We start from the raw sequence: 20,259 nt of genomic DNA on the forward strand, positions 1-20,259 counted from the left end.
GTTGGGTCAAAAATTGCCCACACACCAGATGATAAGCACTGGGTGTGAGGTGGGTGTTAAAGCAAAAAGTCTCACATTGGTGGTTAATGAGATGAGTGGATTCCTTATAAGGCTTGGACAATCCTCCTCCCTTAGAGATAGATTTTGGGGTGTGAGTTAGACCTACAACCTAATTTAACAAGGCATTTTCTTGATATTGTCGTGGCTGGAATTTTGGAGAACGATCTATATAATTATGATTACTGTTGATATTTAGTTGGAAGAAAAGCATAACTTTAGTGAAGTGTTGAATTATTAGTTAACAACTACGCTTGTCACTCGATAAATTGTGTACAAGTTGTCCTTTAGCTTAACGTGAGCTATATCATTATTTATTGTAGATTAAGGTGTTGTAACGGATTAGGTTTTTCATGTCTCCAAGTTAACTGACATAAAGATATGTAATGGCCATGTAAATTTTCATTCGGTGTGAATCTTTTTTCTTAACGATATGTACCGAGAGAGAGCTTAAGAGTTATGTTATTGCATATACTCTATTCTTGAGAATCCATGAGTTAGATTATATCTTTATTCTAAACATCTTGTTGATATTTAACTGGCTATGTACAGATCTTTAAAGTTAAATTAAGAGTTAATTTCACTAAAATTGATGTTGAGAGCTAAAAAAAAAGGAAAAGTTCTTATAAGAGATGAATAGAATTTCTATTTACATTTAATTCTCAAAGACACAATTAATGGAGTAGTATCGAGTTCTTACTCGCAGTTGATTCTTGACAGTACTTAAAAGAGTTATTGAACCAAAGATTTAGTCTAATTTGGAATAAGATTTAACGTAAGCTAAAAAGGTTACACGAAATCTAATATCGAATCGAGTCTTCATTGTGCTCGAGTCTAAGTGACAAGTGTCTCGAGTTGTTTCTTTACAAAATATGTAGATAAGTTACTTTGATCAATAAAAAGATAAATGCTATGATAGGCGGGACCTTGATGATAACCATTTGAGGTAGTATGTACGAGCCCTTGATGATGCTCTCTTATTGCATTATAATTGCGGTCCCTTGATGATGCACATTTGTTGCATTATATAAGGCCCTTGATGATGCCCCATTTATTACATTGAATTATTCGAGCCCTTAACGATGATCGTAGATAGAAAAATATGTATGCCATAAATTTGCACTAGTTGTGTGTATGATGTTTAAATATTGATTTTGTCCATTACTTCGGTCTATTTGGTTCTTTTATCGCGTTACTTAGGTTCCAACCCTCCTAAACTTTTTCCTTGAGGCAGGATGAAGACAACCTTGGACAACATCAAATTTAATTTACTTTGAAATGGAAAGGGAAATAAATTAAACACAAAAACAGCATTGTGTATAAATAAATTAATAATGGAAGAGCTAACTAAATGAAATGATATATACACAAAGAATGAAAGCCGTAAAATTGGCAAAACTGTAGTCTACCTCAGAGAAAGCGAATAAAATATATACAATCCGGAGTTAGAAATGTTGTCACAGAGCCCCTAATTCTCGTGATAATTAGGTGTGCGCTGGTTCCTGAAGAAGCTGGCTGTGCAGGTGTCTCAACCTAGCTGCCACCATTTTTTTCTTGTTCTTATTTCTCCAGCAGGATACTCTGTAATAAATTGGCAATGAGTAACCAGTACTGCAATTTATTTCCCTACCGCTACTGCAACAGCTAGTCAGCTAAATAACCTGGGAGTATACCAGTTCAACCTCAATGGGTTACTGAATTTTGAGCTAGTTGTCTTTATGGACTTCCATGAGATGAAGTATCAAGTTAGAATACATTCATGACCATTGATTAGCAAACAAAAGATAAACCAACACCTTGACGAATGTGGAATAGCAGTACTACTTTTTCTATTTCAAAACCTTGGCAAATGTGGAAGAGATTTGAAGGGGGAGTTCAAGATTAAGGGAGCTTTCAGGAAGTTGTAAATTTCCATCAGACACTAATTAGAAGAAACTTCTCTAGTAGGCAAAAGATATGTTGAAACAAAAATAAATGTAATACCAATATCTGTTCAATAAAATAGCATGGCTTTTACAGGGGCATAACTATTCTCTACCACAACTAGAAAAAAGAAGAAGAAAAAATGGTCATTTACCTCCTTGTGGATAGATTGAATTGTAGTGCACTTCAGCCCAAAAGCTCAAAGTAATGACTGCATAAATTAAGGCGGCAAATCATTCAGTCTTTCATACAGAGGATGAAAAGAAAGAGAAGGAGGTGCTACTAATAATGTAATAAATTAGTAACACTGATGATATTGATTCGTCCCTCCCACGAAAAAAGAAAGGAGATGGACAAAACATCCATGACATATGATCCATTTCATATATTAAATCAACCTGGTAAGTCATTCAGTATGATTATGTTGTATTATTAACAATTTACTATACTTAAAAGGATCTAAGATAAACTACCCACTCATTTTCGCTTGAATTTTGGCAGCCTCAATGGATAATCAAAAGGTTAAGCTTATGTGTAGCTATGGAGAAAAAAATCAGCTTTGTCCTCACGACCATCAACTCTCCTATGTCTGCAGAGACACCAAACTCCTCCCCGTTGATCGGAACGTCAAGTTTTCTGACGTGGCTGCAAAGGTGAGTTTTCTCTGCAATTGCAACGCACAGATTTGTATATCGTACCAGTTGCTAGGTGAGGGTCTCGATGCACTTGTTTCCTTTATCGATGATGATGCGGGCCTATGGTATCACCCTGGGTTGGGTTAGGAAAATGAGTAGAGTGTCGGTGGGTTATTTTTTTAATGAGTCCGATTTGGTGACGTGGACGTCTAACAAGAGGCCACATGGCAAAGCTTGTTTTACAAAACCACTATTAAAACTAATGGCATAAATGAGCATGTTTTGTAACGGCATGGCATAAATAAATGAGTCAATTTTTTTACGGATGATGAGTCATGTCTAATAGTTCGATGGAATATTTGAGCCTTTTCCCTTGGTGTAAAAAAAATGTACAACAGAGAAAATACTCATTGATGAAAATAAAATGAAAACTTACTTCTGTTTGACTTCAGACTTTGTGGAAGAATCTCAATGTAGCAGGTGTCCTTAAATGATGTAATGACGAACATCTTAACACCATACTGTAATAACATCGAAATAAACGTCAGTCACCATTTGAAAATTTAAAATACACTTGAATTGAGAAAATAGTAGATCATCATTGTATTCATATGATAATAGACAATAAAAGAGAGAAATTAGGATCTTCCGGGTTAGGAAAAGAGAAGGAGAAATGACTGAAAGGAATCAACCAAAGGTCTCTTCCTTTTTTTAGGATACCAACTGGGGAACTCCAAACCATTCACCAAGGACTGAGATTCCTCAGGAAGAAAATTCAGAATCAATCTATGCGGATCAAATCCTAAAAAGCGGCGACAGCCCTAATCAGCTGCTTCAAGCAAAAAATTGGGGTTTGGGAGAGCATAACAGAACACATCCATGTCATGCATCGTTCTCCAGAACAAAGCGAACAATGAGTCCCTATAAATTATAATAGCAAACATTTGTTTTCTAACTTTTGTATGGTTCTCTTAGAGTCATAGTGCGTTTCTTCATTAAGTATTTATTTTAAGTAAAATAGAAATGATAACCGTTGCTTTCAAGATGCAAAATGAATTTAAAAGAATTGCTTGTGAATCAAAAAATCTGGAAGAAAGATAACAAAGAGAATATAATTAAGTAAATAAAAGTGTGCTCTCCAACCGCTTAAGCTTTTAGATAAGGTCACACGGTATCAAAACAGACTGAGATGATTGGTTAGAACCTCACCACTAGCATTATAAAATAAAGGCTTGTGTGCTCTCCAACCGCTTAAGCTTTTAGATAAGGTCACACGGTATCAAAACAGACTGAGATGATTGGTTAGAGCCTCACCACTAGCATTATAAAATAAAGGCTTAATACATAGATTGCTCCCTGAGGTAGTCCCCAAATCCCTGTTGCATAATTGTTGACCACGAGAATCATCTTCGACACCTAAACATTTTTTTTTTTGATGATAAGGGAAACCCGCCGCCGCTACCCTTTGGGTTTCCACACCCAAACATTTCAAACGAGTGTCTATTACACACCTTACCACCTATGTGTCACACTTGTGTTGACACACAGAACTGACAAGTGAATGCTAAAAAAAGATTACTTTTTTTGCAATGATATTCATTTTTTTAAAGGAAAAATTGATAGTTTTTTCACCTTCTTTCTACACCAGCGCCGCCACCTCTTAACCATTTCCATTACTACCAGCCAAAAATCACAAGTTTCCACCTTAAAATTATCTCCATCAGTGTTTTCACACCAGAAAGCTACCATAATATATCACCATAATTCTGATGCATAATTCATCTCCTATTTGCCAATTCTAAAAAGGACTCAAGAGTGTGAAGAAACAGGAGGCAGAAATGGTCAATGGAGAAAATTCTGGCCAAGATCTGGTTCTTCTATCTCATATGAGGGATTTGATATCACCATTTTTACCCATATGCAGTAAATAGCTAGTAGGAAGGAAGTTCCCAACATATGCAAATTTAAATTTCTATGCAGGTCTCTCTTTCTCTCCGCTGGAAAAATTCTGGGTTTGTAATGCAGTTGCAAGTGAGGAGGATGATGGAGTTTGAGAGTTCTAGTCCTACTTTTTTGGATGAAAGTTAAATCTGGAATTGGGACTAAAATTGATTTAAGTTCCTATGTTTTGGTTTGAATAGGAAGGTGATGGTTCTGGGTTTTCTGGTGGTTTGCGGCAGTGGAGTTGCATTACCGAAGAAAAAGAGATGAAGGGAGAATGGCTAAGGGGTATGATTGTAATTGTAAGTGTTTTACTTTTATAAATTTAATGACACGCATCACACCATTGTTAGTGCATGAAAATACACCCTGTTTTCTGAAGTGGTTAAACACAAAAGTGGTGTAAAAGCTACACTTTAAACGAATTTGGGCGTCTAGGGTAATTCACGTGGTCAAGGGGTGTGTAACAGAAATATGGGGACAACCTCAGGAGAATGTATGTATTAAGCCTAAAAAGAATTTCCACAAGCTTGATCATGAAAAAGGATGGCCTGCACTGGAGGGAGCATGTTAAGAGTATAATTAAGTGAATAAAAGTGTACTATCACTAACAACTTAACCTTTTAGATGAATATAACTAAGTAAATAAAAGTGTGCTCCCTATAACAGCTATGAGATAGTCACACACATAATCAGGTAAGTATATCTTTTACACAAAGAGGCTAGAAGCACCAAAATTTGGAAATAAGGTATAAGATGATTTACATTTTAGAATCATTACAGAACAGCATGTTGATTCTAAAGTAAGCAAGTCTTTAGCCTTTTGAAACCCTGTATTAAAATCTACAGATAAAGAGTTCCTGCTTTAGAGGGTTGTTCTTCTTGCAACTGATTTCTAGTTTGGTAAAATAACTTCTTTTTTTTTTTGATAACCGAGAATTTGTCTGTGACCCGCCCTTTGGACCAATCACAGCCTTCTAAACTTGGTGGATAATGGGCCCGCCCCTCTACCCTTCTCCACTTTAAATACCGGGCTTCGGACCTTTTAGATGAATATAACTAAGTAAATAAAAGTGTGCTCCCTATAACAGCTATGAGATAGTCACACACATAATCAGGTAAGTATATCTTTTACACAAAGAGGCTAGAAGCACCAAAATTTGGAAATAAGGTATAAGATGATTTACATTTTAGAATCATTACAGAACAGCATGTTGATTCTAAAGTAAGCAAGTCTTTAGCCTTTTGAAACCCTGTATTAAAATCTACAGATAAAGAGTTCCTGCTTTAGAGGGTTGTTCTTCTTGCAACTGATTTCTAGTTTGGTAAAATAACTTCTTTTTTTTTTTGATAACCGAGAATTTGTCTGTGACCCGCCCTTTGGACCAATCACAGCCTTCTAAACTTGGTGGATAATGGGCCCGCCCCTCTACCCTTCTCCACTTAAATACCGGGCTTCGGTTTGCATGGTGTGGGGATTGAACCTGTGACCTAAGCCACAAATCCTCCACCTTTTGCCACTCGAGCTAGGCTTTGGGGGAAAAATAACATGTTATCACCATCAGTTTCGGCATTTGTTGCATGGGTGACGACTGAAGGGCCACAATGTGAATAACTAAATTTCATCCAGCAATCATTAGGAAGCGGCCTTAATTAGCACTTGTTTGCAGAAAAAAAAAATCGACCCAAATTTCTTCTGGTTGATGAAAGTCAGCAAAGAATGTTTCGTGATACAGAACACGGGCTTATGTTTGTCTTCTATAAATGGTAGTAGGTTTTATGCTCCACTCAGAAATGAACCAAAAGCGACAAAGCAAAGGAATGACAAGTCATAAGCAAATCTATTTTCAGATTCCTCAACATGCTTCCCCTGAAATTCCTAATAACAGATCTTATCAGGATACATTTCTCATTTCTTTTGAATTTATAATGATTTGTTTGCCTATGATATATCGAATTTCAGATCTTTATGAGTTTTATTTTTCCTACCTAGAGCCTAGAATAACAAGGTCACAAAAACAGAATTCAGAAATTCTTAGTCAAGAAACTACAGTTCATACACAGAAGAGGTCAGAGATAGAATTATCATCAAGAAGACCTAAATCCATCAACAAGAATTGGGACAATGACTTGGAACCCAAAGTAACTCAAGCCCAAGGCAATCTCTCTCTCTGAAAAATCAAGAAGCCATTGGCAATTGTGTAAAATCAAAGGGTTTTACTTAAGAAATCCGAAGAGCTCATATTTTTGTCAACCCATAAGCTCTTCCTGTTATAATATTTTGAGAGAGGCTTTATGCCAAAATTTCATAAAGTCTCATTCAGAGACATAAATAAGCCATCAAAGCTACTGGGATCAAGAGCAAATACTGGCAGAGTCGACTTATTAAATACAAAGTCACTTCACTTGATCTAATAAACAGATTGTCTAAAAATGATAAGAACTTTTAATGCCTACTGCTCATTGTTAATTGTTTTGAAGAGAACTGTCATATTGTACAACTTACAATAGCACTGAAGACCTCACCAAGAATGGAATCTATCCAAATATGTCATTAAGAGCTTCCTTCTCTTAAGAAGATCCATCCTCTAACAAAAACTGAAGCCGGCTTATCCAAACAGGGGTTACCTGACTAAGCATGCACCAGACCCCTGTTTAATCTAGAATAGCACTGAAGGCTAGTTTGTAAATAGTTCACTTCTAATGCCCCATCATATAACCAATCAATTTCAACAGACCTGAAAACTACCACCGTAGCCCAAATTTGATGTTCCACTCAATCTACTTACAAGTAACTATCAGTTTCATCCATATAAGCTAGAATAATTTCCAAATAAATCAATTCAACAAATTATTGTGGAAACACAAAAACCAGAACACAGGATAGGGAAGAGAACAATACTGAATCTGCAGCAGCCTGCAAAGTTACATGATCACCCCATTCGCCAGCCCTGTTAGAAGGACCAGTCCTATAAGAGCATAATCATAAAATAAGAAAGACAAACTGAAAGGAGCTTCAGGCATTACTTGCTCATTTTCTTCAAGTATTCATCATAGACCATTGGAACATAACCCTCATACAACTCCCTATGGGACTTGAGCTGATAAAAACAATAATTAGAAGTAACCAATAGCTACAAAGAAGTAAATTGAATGACATGATCACAATGCACAACCATGATTTAATTTAACTTTGTATTAGAATAGGTATGCATATGTAAATTTTGGCTTGATTGGCACCTCTTTGTTACACTTCCCCAGTTCTGTTTTTTTGGAAGCTGGATGCAACCCTTGTGCTGAGATGCAACTATTGTTTTTTTCTTTTTTACAGCTCACATGCAACCATAGTATTGAAATGATGTTGCAACTAACAAAAATGTTTGAGAAATACCTGTTTAACAACTTGTTCCCTCACAAATTTGTGATGCTCAGTACTGCGATATATTTGGTCCGACAGTGAGCGGAACTGCAAATATTTCATAAAGCATTACATAAGTTAACAAATATTACCTCATATATCATGTGTAATAGTGTAAAAGATAAGATTTGAGAAAACACAGTTGTGAATGGCCTATCTCTGATACAGCTGAAATGGAAGTAGAAAAGTTTTACCTCCTCCATCCTCTGCAATATCCTCTCAGGGCTGACACTCCAAAAGATAGATCTCTCAACTTTTTCTTCCTAACCAAAAGTGAAAATCTAAGCTCACCCCGACCCCCCTACCCCCAAAAAAAAATAAAAAAAAATAACAGACACAAAACCATCTGGTAATTTACTAAATAAAAATTATCATATAGATTGGAACATGTGATTCGCAGCATCAAAAGAGATAGGAATAAGGGCAGAAAACGGAAGGGGATAGATCGAGAGCAAAGGGCAGAGAAAAGGACACTCTTGAAGTATCATACATGAAAGCAACGGGTCAAATTTCCTTGGATTCCATTGGATGCGGAACTCAGCAGAATAATACATAATGGACGTTAATATTTTCAGCCCACGACAGAGAGCCATGAAAAAAGTTGAAGAAAAGAAAAGAGAAAGAGATGCATTTTACAGAGATTTGAAAAAAGCTATTTTATTCTCTAAGGGTTCGTTTGGTTCACATTCACACGGGATAAAGAGAAATAATCATGGGATAGAATGTGGGAGTATTTAATTTAGTGTTTGGTTGGATCTTTGTATCCAGTATACGCAAATTTGGGATAAAATCCCAAGATAGCTAATCCCGAAATAAAACAACCAAATGAAAAAAGTACCCTTCTCCAAAAAAATTCTCCGGAAGTCCTTCCGGAAAGTCAAAGTTAAAACTAATAATAAAAGTTTATCCATCTTTATCTACAAAACCAAACCATGTTTATATGTCATATATCCCATTTTTAACCAATGAACCAAACATCTTCCAAAAAGAAAGTATATCCACTAAATAATCCCATGTTATAATCCCGGTGTAACTTCTTTACAAACCAAACGACCCCTAAACAATTAACGTATAGTGATTTTAGTCCCAAAAAAGGAGTAAATCTATTGCAATATTCCTATTAATCAGCAAGAAGTTATTAGAAAAAAACGAAAATAAACTGACCTGACAATTGCCATCTCCAGAAACTTTTAACTCAACTAGATCATATACTTCCAACCTAGAGAAAAAGTGCTTCTCTTAAACATCCATCCATCATTATGCAGAAGGTACAAATAAGAAGAAATTATTTCTATAATCCCTCCAGATATTATTTGGTTACAATTGTGTTCAGCAGCGTAGACAAAAGTACAACACATGGTTTTCCACATTTAATAAAATCCACTGAATGAAATAATTTTCATACGGAATAACATGGCTATTTTTGCAACGTTTATGAAAAAATGCTTCGAAATGAAGTTCGGGAGGAAATATTAAGCAAGGAAACAGTTGACATAAAAAATGTAAGGTCCCATAAAATCAAACATTTAATGCAGGCTATTTAATGGTATGGAGTGTTTTGAGCGACCTCGAGGTGTGCCCACACCCACACGAGGGTTGTGGAATCCTCGGTACACATCGACATATTTATGGTACAAGGTGGAAGTGATTGAAAGAGACAAGTTAAGGAAAGAAGTGGGAAAAATGGGAAGAAGGACCAAAACTTAGTCACAGACACCCTCAGGTTGTCGCACACGTAGCGAGCGGGGTGCCTGGCATGAGGGTTGGCTAAATTGGGGAGGGACTGTAATCCCCTCCATAGTGTGGAGGAGGGAAAGGAGCTTCCATCGTGAGCCTTAACACAAGTGGAGCAGAACAGAGGAAAATAGAGAGAACATGCCGAATGCAACGTTAACGCTATTTATGGCAAGAATGATGGTTGGAAAATATCTCTTATTCAGAGGAATGTAAACGGGAGAGTCTCAAAGGGCGTATATGGTTTGTGGGAAGAATTTATTCAATACACTGATCAGGCGGTGGGAAATGGAGAATTAATCAGATTCTGGACAGATATATGGGTCGGGGAAGAGTGCCTGAAGACTAAACTTCCTAATCTATTTAACTGCTCAATTAATAAGGTGGGGGTTTGCATTCAGATTCAGACTGCAAACTTGAATTTAGAAGAAACTTGATTTATTGGAAGGTAGAGGAGTTTTGCCATTTACTTCAGCAACTATAATCAGTTAACATTGATCAAAGTAAGAGGGATTCTCTGATCTGGATAGCTAGCAAAGATAAAAGATACTCACTGAGTAATATGCTACGATCTGTTGATTTGGAACACAAAAGCTCATTTTAGAGTAGCATGCCTTGGATGGATTGCAACCAGGGAAGCTTGTGAACTCGAAATAATTTACAGAAAAGAGGTTATGATTTACGTAACAGATGCTACTTGTGTGAGGAAGATCAGGAAACAATTGATCACCTGCTTCTTCATTCTAGATATTCAAGAAAGTGTTGGGATTTATTTCTGAACATCTGTGGTGTTTCACAGGTGATGCCTAAGAATGTTAAGGTTTAATGCATGGCGGGCAATATCAGATGATACCTAAAAAGATAAAACAGATATAGAAAACTATTCCACACTGCATCTTTTGGACTATTTGGCTGGAGAAAACAGGGCATGCTTTTAGGGGGTGTTAGACTGGATAAAAGTCCCACATTGGTTGGGGAATGGATGGGGTGGTCTGCTTATATGGACTTAGGCAATCCTCCCCTCATAAGCTAGCTTTTGGAGTTGAGTTAGACCAGGTTCCATATCTTTACATGGAATCAGAGCCAGGTCTATCCTATTTGCACTCCCGGTCCACGCTCCAGTTGGGCCTGGGCATGAGGGGGGAGGGTGTTCTAGGGTAAAAATCCCACGTTGGTTGGGGAATGGACTGGTGGTCTGCTTATATAGACTTGGGCAATCCTCCCCTCATGACCTAGCTTTTAGGGTTGAATTAGGCCCAGGTGCCATATCCTTTCAGGGAAAAGGAGCAAAGTAGCGTATCTCTAGAACAGAAATAGATGTCTACATAATTTACATAATTGGTGTGTAAAAGCAGTCTGCTAGTGAATCTGAAACAGTTTATGAATTTTCTGGATATATTAGGAAGAAGAATATAGCAGTTTGTTTATTTGGTTTCTGTCCGAGTGTTATACTCTATTGCACCTTTTTGGTACTTTATCAAAAAAATCTTACCTTATCAAAAATGATTCTTACCTTATGAATGATGTCTTAAATGCTCCATAGGCTAATTATGTCAAACTCCAAATGTTCAATCTATATCTATCTATCTATCTTCTATTCTATACTACTTTAAAAGCATGAACTCCCAAACTTGAATGTTGAATTACTATAATACCCCCAATTAAAAATACTTAATTTATTAATTTTATTATATTGAAAGTAGATACCTTTTCAGATTGTGACTTTTTCAATGAGTTGTGACTTTTCCAAAGGGTTGTGACTTTTTCAATGAGTTGTGACTTTTCCGAAGGGTTGTGATTTTTGCTAAGGGTTGTGACTTTTCTAAAGGGTTGTGCCTTTTCTGATGAGTTGTGCCTTTTTTAAAGGGTTGTGACTTTTTTGATAAGCAGTGACTTTTTCGAAAGGTTGTGACTTTTCGGATAAGGCACAATTAACACATATTCATACTACTATTTGGTAGTTATAAATAAAGGGGTTTCCTTACACTTTTAAACTACAATTTCTTTAAGTTCTCTACTCTTCTTCTTTTTCTTAAAAAATCTCAATTGTTATTTGCAAAAATTGATTAAGCTCGAAATTCAACAAAATTCGAGGTACCTCATAAGAAAGAGTTGGTGAAAAAATTGTAGCAAATCATTCATCAATTCACACTCGTATTTTTTCTTACCATTTTCATGAGTTAACAGTAACGAAAAGTTGTGGGAGAGACAATAATATTAAACAGATATGAAAAAAGGCATATGATTTGGGTAAGATATTTCTTCTTTATTTTTAATTTTTATTCTTTTCCCTCAAACGAAGGAGTTTCTTCCTAATTTTGCTAAAACAATGGGTATCAAGAGTTTTAAATCAAATGGAACACTAGAGTGAATTTAGCATGAACATATATTTTCGTCTTCTTTCATCATTGGCTATGTATTGTTCCATATAATTTTTCTTTATATCACAAGATACACTCCTTACTAGCTATATAAAAATAGATAAGAAAATAGTGATTGATCATAAAATGATCTTAAATGAAATTAATGATTCTATAAATAATACTTTAAATTTTATTCATCTATTAATTTTTATTATTGAAAAATTTAAATATTTTATATCATGATACAACTTCTATAAGATACTAGATACTTTCATTAGACAATAACTATATGATATGTATGTGGCAGAAAAAAAGGAGAAGACTACAATTTCACAAAGATAAGGTAGAAGCTTAATGAAATGAAATAATTTTCACCATAGGTGATGTTATTCATATATTAAAATTAAACTATTCTACTGAAGTATATATAACCATCATTCATGATAACAACCAAGTACACTTTTTTGGTAAAATTACCTCTCTATGATAGTCTTACTCAAATATTAATTGAGTAATAATATTTTGTAAAAGCTATGTTGCATATAAAGATAAAATATTGAAATATTTATGGTAATCCTTATTAGTGTCATGCACATACTAAATTTCAAGTATGAATATTTAAGACAAAATTTCTACTTAAATGGTGTACATCATTTATGGTCATAACCTCAAGAGGAAAGGCTATGGTGATATTTTTTTTCTATTTTGTTGGTTAGATTTGTTTACAAAATTGAGTGAAGTAAGAAATAATATTATTAAAGAAATGTCACTTTCTCCCATATTTAAACTTTGAATGTATTTTGAAATGTTTTAATGACATATGATCATTTTGAACTCAAAATACAACTCTATGATAATATGTATTAATAATTTAAAAAACACTTGTCCTTTGTATGTTCAATTATAATTATTTACTAAAAAGCTTTAATTTAGTAATATTAATTCTGTTTTACAACATCATAGACTACATATACGATACACACGTGCAACGCACGTGCCGTAAAACTAGTAGACCTAAAAATAGTCAAATGATTATATTAAATGTTTTTTGGAGAATCTTAGAAGTTGAGCGGGTATTCGTTTCAAAAGGCCAAAACGTTTATCTAGAAGCTAAATGTCAGTTTAGGATAGTAGTTAGAACCACTTTGGCAACTACTCATGCCATCCTACTAAAAAGGAGGCTTTGGTGCTAGCTCATTGAGTGTTGATCCATATGGCATATATGGTGATACCACCTTGTCGACTGAGTGTTGGTCATCCGTCATGACATACAATGGCGTATTAATATTGATGTCAGGGGTCTATAGGAATTCCCAATTAAAGAAATACTACGTTCAATGATGTCAAATGTTTCTAAGTACAATTTTCAAGTTTTATGCTTCTAATGCCTATTGTCTTCCTTACGTGGATTTTTTAAACGCTTTAAAACTATTTGCTAGTGTTGCATGTAACCCATGTTTCAAAGACCTAAGTTACTCGGACTGGGGTGTGGGTGTCCGATACGGGTGCGGATCTGAGCTTGGATCCTTCATGATCTCAATTTAAAGATTCACAGAATTTCTCCATCAATTTTGGTCAAAGTACCCAAAATCGGGTACGGATCCCACACTCACAGTTAGGGGTGTTCACGGGTTGGTTTGGATCGGTTATTGGTCAAAATCAAAATCAAACCAACTTAATCGGTTTTAAAATTATCAAAACCAAACCAAACCAATATAATATACATTTATCGGTTTGGTGATTATCGGTTTCGGTTTGGTTTGGTTCGGTTATTCGGTTATTAATCATACACAAAAATAAAAGAAACAATTCATTTAAAATGTGAAAAAATTGACAACAATCCATTCAAAACGAAAAATAGTTAGAATGACTTAAATTACTAAACTTTCAATCACTAAATTTACTATCAATAAAGCTTTAAAATTCACTATATTGGCCTAGAAGGAAGAGACAATAACATTTTCAGTCCCACAAAGAATTGATATAGACACTCATATACATGAAATCAATAAGATAAATGTTTCATCTTGGGCATTTTTGCTTTCAATAAGTAAATTATAAAGAAATTTTAATGAAAATATGTATAAGATCTTTAAAATTGTTTATAAAAATAATATATTAAGTATGTATATTAATAAAATATATGTATATAATTCATCGGTTCGGTTCGGTTATTTCTTCGGTTTTTTTCGAATAAAACCATAACCAAACCAAATACTATCGGTTTTCAAAAATCTAAAACCAAACCAAACCAAATCCAAATAAAATCGGTTTTATTTTATCGGTTTGGTTTGGTTTTTCGGTTTGGATCGGTTTTTATCCAAACCGTGAACACCCCTACTCACACACATGTCGTGTCGACACAAGTGCGGCAGCGAGAGTGAAGAGTCTGATGAACTTGGTCAGAGACTTCACTCAAACCTTATAGGGTAGAGTCAATGATACTTACCGGTACAACTTCTAGGAAATTGTTCATAAACCCTTATTGGGGAAACTTATTGTATTCCAAATACTACTGCAACTGGAGATAATGACACGAGTTAGAATCTTCTCTTCTCGTTGATCCACTTTTGGTGAGCTCCATGTCTTTTACAGGTGGGTGCAGGTTTAGACATTTATTCTGAATGAGCCAGCACTCGTCTTGTGCCATCATCCTCATGTACGTTTTTAAGGGTTCTAGTGACACAGTAAGAGGTGTAGTTATGTACATGCAATTTATATTTCATATCTCGTGTTATGATGATGTTATTAGTTTATTCCACACTCATGTTTTTCGATATGAACCCAACTTATGTTTTTAGTATTGCTGAGGTTATTATAAGCCAAACGTTTTATGATTGAAGCTTCAGATGTTCAAGTGATGATATATGTGAATGAAGGTTAATGAAATGGGCAGACAGGTTTATGTGGTTCGTTTGGGGCGAGTTACGGCTTCAGGTAGCAGTCACATTCCTTCCGTTTAGGATGCGACACAAAACACTGGCTTGAGGAGAGTTAAATGCATTTCTATTATGAAGTCCATATGCATTTGAAACTTCGAATTATGATGGCTTTAATTTTTCTGATACTTCTCAGTTAGGCAAAACTTGTTAACATGCAATGTCGACCGTCTCATATGCAAGTCCATCGCTAGCTTGGAGAAGACAAAGATAAAGAATACCAGACAGGAAAAGTAACATAACTTATCTGACAAGTTCAAAGTTCTTTTGCTAGCAAAAAGCTACCAGTGGAGAGAAGTTAAAGTTACCTATCCATCAGCCTTTGATGATCTGATTTGGCTTCATCTACTGAGGGTATATCTCCATTAATTTTGGGAACATGCTGTAGAAACCAGGGAACTGAGTTAAAAGTAATTCCAGTTGATCTAAATAATGGCATAAAAACAAAAGCAGGAATGGGGGAAAATGGTAGTTCAAGAATCATACAACACAAACAGCAGAAAAGAATGAAGATGGATGCCATAATATCACAAACTATTGAAAGGGCCAAACATCAACGCCTAGTAGCTGCATGAACCATTCATTTGCATTTGGCTGCTGTAAATTTATGCGGTAAAATTTAAATAAAGAAAAGTGGAAAAAAAGACCACTATAGCTCATAATCAGGTGACCAGATAGGGGAAAATCTTTTAAGCATTTCTCAAGCACACGGGTAACTAAAAGGATTCTAAGCATAAGGAGTTGAAGTGATAAGATTTCTAGTATTCCATTTGAAAAGATTAGTTACCCAAAGGTAAGTCAAGATTGGCCCAATCACATCTGACCTGTTAATATTTCTAATATAGTCTACCATTTCTCTTTTGCATAAAGTAAAACAGCTTCATATAGGCAAAGTACATAGATGGCCCCTTTAAGTTGTGCACATTGCACAACAACCAAATTGACACTTAAACTCATCAAAGTCCAGATAGACACCTCTACTTGGCACAGGTGTGTCTCGTGAAGGCACAAGTTCGCTAGACCTCACACATGTATTAGAATTATGGTTAGCATGTCATACAGACAAATTAACACATGTATCCTTCATGAGGTGTTCTTGAGACGCATCTGTGCCATGTAGAGGTGTCTATTTAGCCTTTTGTAGAGTTAAAGTGTTTATCTAGTTGTTGTGGACAACTTAAAGGGGCATCTAGGTTTTTCGTGTTTTGAATAAAAGAAATTGGAAAATCAAAGTACGGAAAAAAAACCTTCCTCTACTGCATCAAGAAACAAGCGCCCAATTCTCATAGATCTCAAGAGGCAAGAATGGAACAAAGAAGCTAAAAGAGTCGATTTTATCCTACGGAAATCATAAAAGCCAATGTCATGTCCTTCCTTCCAAAATGAAATGTCAAATACAACATTGAAAGGCATATTTTATTTTTATTTTGAAATAGGTAACTTTGTATTATATCACAAAACAGTACCTATGTACTGAAACCATATATACAGATGTCTCCTTTTCCACTGTTTAGAAAGGCATATTTTTCTTCTTTAGACAACAAGGAATACTTTCAACTAATTAGCAATTTCTTCGGTCAAAACAAGATGTGATGGCAATCTCCCTTTCCCTCTCTTGGCTTCTTAAATTTCCACCCCTTAGCTTCAAATTAAGTGAACAAGGAACTGCCATTAATGCTTATCTGATATTTTATTTCCTAGCTGTGGATGTGAAATCATGAGCATTACACTACTCTTAAGGTGAGTTGACGTTTAACTGTCTCTCTCCCCATATGCCTGTACACTAAATTGTTTCTGCCTTCCTCATTGCCAACAACATACCCTAATAAAAAGGTTATAAAGCCGAAACCTCACCTTCCACTAATCCACCAACAGACACTACTCAAAGTCTCCCCATAAGCCTGTTCACTAAATTGTTTCTGCCTTCTTTTTTGCCACCAACATACGCTACTAAATAAGTAAGAAAGCTAAAACCCTCCCTTCCTCTTTTCTACCAACAGATACTACTAAAAAGCAAGAAGGAAGGACCCTAATTTACTTTGCCAGAGGCTATCAAAAGATAGTGGCTCACTATGAGTAGTCGTGATTGCAACACCAGAAGCACACCACACTCAACACAAACGCAAAAAGCAAGCAGTAACCTCAATTTCTAAACATGAGTAACATGCCCCTTTTGATTTATGTCGAACATCATTGGCATCAGAAAATAATTCAAGCAATGTAATAATTCAGACTATAATTACAAAGAAGTCTCTCCATAATCGGTAGAGTAACAAGTAAAACTTACAGGGATGGCATCCAACTGATTCAAACGTTTCCCAACTTCACCATCAAGAAGAGATTCATCCTCTATCTCTGGTGACTCCCAATTGGATGATGTAACTGTAAGAGGGCAAAATCCAGTACTATCTGTGTCTTCCTGAATGCCATCAACTGTTGCACATTCCAAAACAATATCAATATATGTAGGCAAACCAGAAACACAAAACTTCTGCCTCTTCCTTACCGAGATTGGAAAACCTCGTTGAGGGTGCAGCCCAATCCTGAGCAAGAACTGATGCTTTTCGATGTTCTTCTTCATCAGTGTGTGAAGATCCTATGGATTCGTCCAGTGAAAGCCGTGATAGTTCCTCCTGAAGAGCATGGGCAATTACCTCATCATTCTCCACGTTAATATGCATAGGCTCAGCATAACCTTCTCTTGCATACCCAAGCTGAGAAAAATCTGTGTCATATTGAGTAACAGTTCCGAGAGAACCACCATTGTTTATACCACAAACATCAATAAGGTGAAGATTCCACCTCACTACGTCAGGATCTAGCTCATAAAGAGTCATAAATTCCTGATCAACAAACAATTGAGTCAACAAATCTCTTACCAAAAGATTTCATTATCAACTACATAACTGAACAAACGAACCTTTGAATTTGAATTTGAATTTGAATTGGAGATAGATATAAAAACAAAACCAAACTTGCGAGAGAAAACGAAAACAATCGAAGCGTGAAATCAGAAAGATTGAATCAGAAATATTCTTTGAATGGAAAAGGTAAGGGAAAAAAGGGCCGAATTTCCGCACCACCTAATCTTCTGTCTTTCCTCCGAAACTGATTTTTTGGCAGATAAAAAAACGAAGTTGCACCGCCAATCGACACGTGGATAAAAGAAATGGTGCGGACGCTTTTTTAGTTTTGTATCGTCACGTTTCAAGTTTCAAAAATCACAAAATTAATTTATTTGTATTGAATTATCCTATATATAATTGGTGAATTAATTAATATTTTATAATTAATGACTTATTAATATGGCGTGAATTTACTCAAATTTTTTTATTAAATAAATATTAACTTGTTAAGAGTTATTCTACTTTGTTTAACTAAAATATATAAACGAATATATAATATATTAATTAATTAGAAACCCTAAAGGCTAAAACCTTATTTAATATTATGCCATAATTTTCTATAAAGCCTATTTAATTTTCTATTATATTTATTAATATATAACTAATTTACTATTCTAACTTCTTCTTTTTTTTGCTTAATACTATTCTAATTATACTAACCCTAAGTAAAGACTAGAGAGTAACTTGTAGAGAGTAAAGCTAAACAACGGCAAAACAAAGGGCGCCTTATTTTTCTGACTTCTTAATCCTTCTTGGCTGTCTGAGGCAACAACAAGTGTTGAGACTTAAGTGGGGGTGTTTATGTGTCGGTTTAGGTTGATTAGTGGTTAAAATTAAAATTAAATCAATTAAATCGGTTTTTAAATTATCAAAATCAAATCAAACCAAATATAATACATATTTGTCGGTTTGGTTGTTGTCGGTTTTGGTTCGGTTTGATTCGGTTATTCGGTTATTAACCATACAAAATATTTTTTTATAAAAAAGATTCATTCAAAAGAGGGAAAAAAGACAACAATTCATTCAAAACGAAAAATATTTAGAACGACTAACATTACAGAACTTTCGATCACTTTATTTACTGTGAATAATGATTCAAAATTCACCATTTTGGCTAGGGGTGTGCTTCGATCGGTTCGGTTCAGTTTTATATATTATTGATTTGATTTTTTATTTTTAAATACGCCAAAATAACCAAATCAATAAGATATTTTTATCGAATTATTGATTTTGGTCCTTAACGATTCGATTTTCGATTTAACCAATAAGAAAAATGCTTATAAAACAAATATATGACTTCTCTAATACATTTAATGCGACACGACAAGAATGTAACTTTACAAATGCTCATAAAATAGAAACAATAATAACTAACATGAAAAGAACTATACAAGTTTAATACAAAGAGAAATAAGAGGAATAAGGTTCTTATTTTAAGCTTTGACGTTTTGAATAATGTAAGGTTGTGAACTCAAAGTTACCGTGAGGTGTGAATTGAAGGCTAAAGGGGAAAGACAATAACTAGTAAGGTATTGAAATTAATATTTATGTACAGATAAAAGTAGTAAATTACTACCGTCTTAATGGATTGTCAATTTACCCATTATTAAAAATCAATATAGAACCAACAATCCAATATTTTTTTAACAAAACCATAAAAACAGTTAACCCAATAGTAATAACCCAATAACACTTTTTCGGTTCAATTTATCGGTCAGTTCAATTTTTACACACCCCTAATTTTGACCTAGAAGGAAGAGACAATGACATTCCTAATCCCACTAAGAATTCTCGTAGACAGTCATATACATGAAACCAATAAGATAAATATTCTAATCTTGAACGTTTTTGCTTCCATAAATAAATTATAAATGTTGATGAAAACATATAAGGTATTTAAAATTATTTATAAAAATAATATAATATGCATGTATAATAATAATAAAATATATGCATATAATTTTTCGGTTCGGTTCGATTATTTCTTCATTTTTTAACAAAATCAAATCCAAACCCAGATAAAATTGATTTATTTAATCGGTTTGGCTTGACTTTTCAGTTTGGATTGGTTTTTCATCCAAACCGGGAACACCCCTAGACTTAAGTGTATTTAGTTGTCACAATCTAAAGTACACCCTAGATGTAACATGTCGTATAAGACCCTGAGAGACCCTACACAATCCACTTGGCATACATATACACAACATAATAGAGAAAAGCAAGAAATCTCATAAGAAATAAAGAGTTCGACATATAAGCGGAAGTACAACAAAGTCTTGACAAGCCAGCTATTACATCAAAAGGAGTAGTCAGGATGTAACCCGTACACCACATACAAAGTAT

The 20,259-nt window shown here is 34.8% G+C and overlaps 1 protein-coding gene across 7 annotated transcripts; it reads right to left on the reverse strand.

The window, feature by feature from the left end:
* Nucleotides 1-1,377: 1,377 nt before the first annotated feature.
* On the reverse strand, nucleotides 1,378-18,116 carry LOC102579685 (OTU domain-containing protein DDB_G0284757-like). 7 transcript variants are annotated; one of them, XM_006339989.2, is made up of 11 exons: nucleotides 17,931-18,116; nucleotides 17,517-17,853; nucleotides 17,298-17,446; nucleotides 15,319-15,392; nucleotides 9,139-9,193; nucleotides 7,948-8,022; nucleotides 7,584-7,657; nucleotides 7,459-7,507; nucleotides 3,052-3,136; nucleotides 2,135-2,191; nucleotides 1,378-1,718 (listed from the first exon to the last, which is right to left on the reverse strand). In XM_006339989.2, exons 2-11 carry the CDS (start codon nucleotides 17,845-17,847, stop codon nucleotides 1,702-1,704), a joined length of 966 nt encoding a protein of 321 aa, XP_006340051.1. In that variant the 5' UTR covers nucleotides 17,848-17,853; nucleotides 17,931-18,116; the 3' UTR covers nucleotides 1,378-1,701. The 7 variants fall into 7 exon arrangements, 6 of the variants coding, with proteins under 6 accessions (XP_006340051.1, XP_015169774.1, XP_015169773.1 ...); XM_015314288.1 differs by having other exon boundaries at nucleotides 1,378-1,638; nucleotides 17,986-18,115; XM_015314287.1 differs by having other exon boundaries at nucleotides 1,378-1,638; nucleotides 17,517-17,855; nucleotides 17,939-18,115.
* Nucleotides 18,117-20,259: the final 2,143 nt, after the last annotated feature.

The sequence above is a fragment of the Solanum tuberosum genome, unplaced genomic scaffold, assembly GCF_000226075.1.
Source record: "Solanum tuberosum cultivar DM 1-3 516 R44 unplaced genomic scaffold, SolTub_3.0 scf00013, whole genome shotgun sequence".
Classification (NCBI taxonomy): domain Eukaryota; kingdom Viridiplantae; phylum Streptophyta; class Magnoliopsida; order Solanales; family Solanaceae; genus Solanum; species Solanum tuberosum.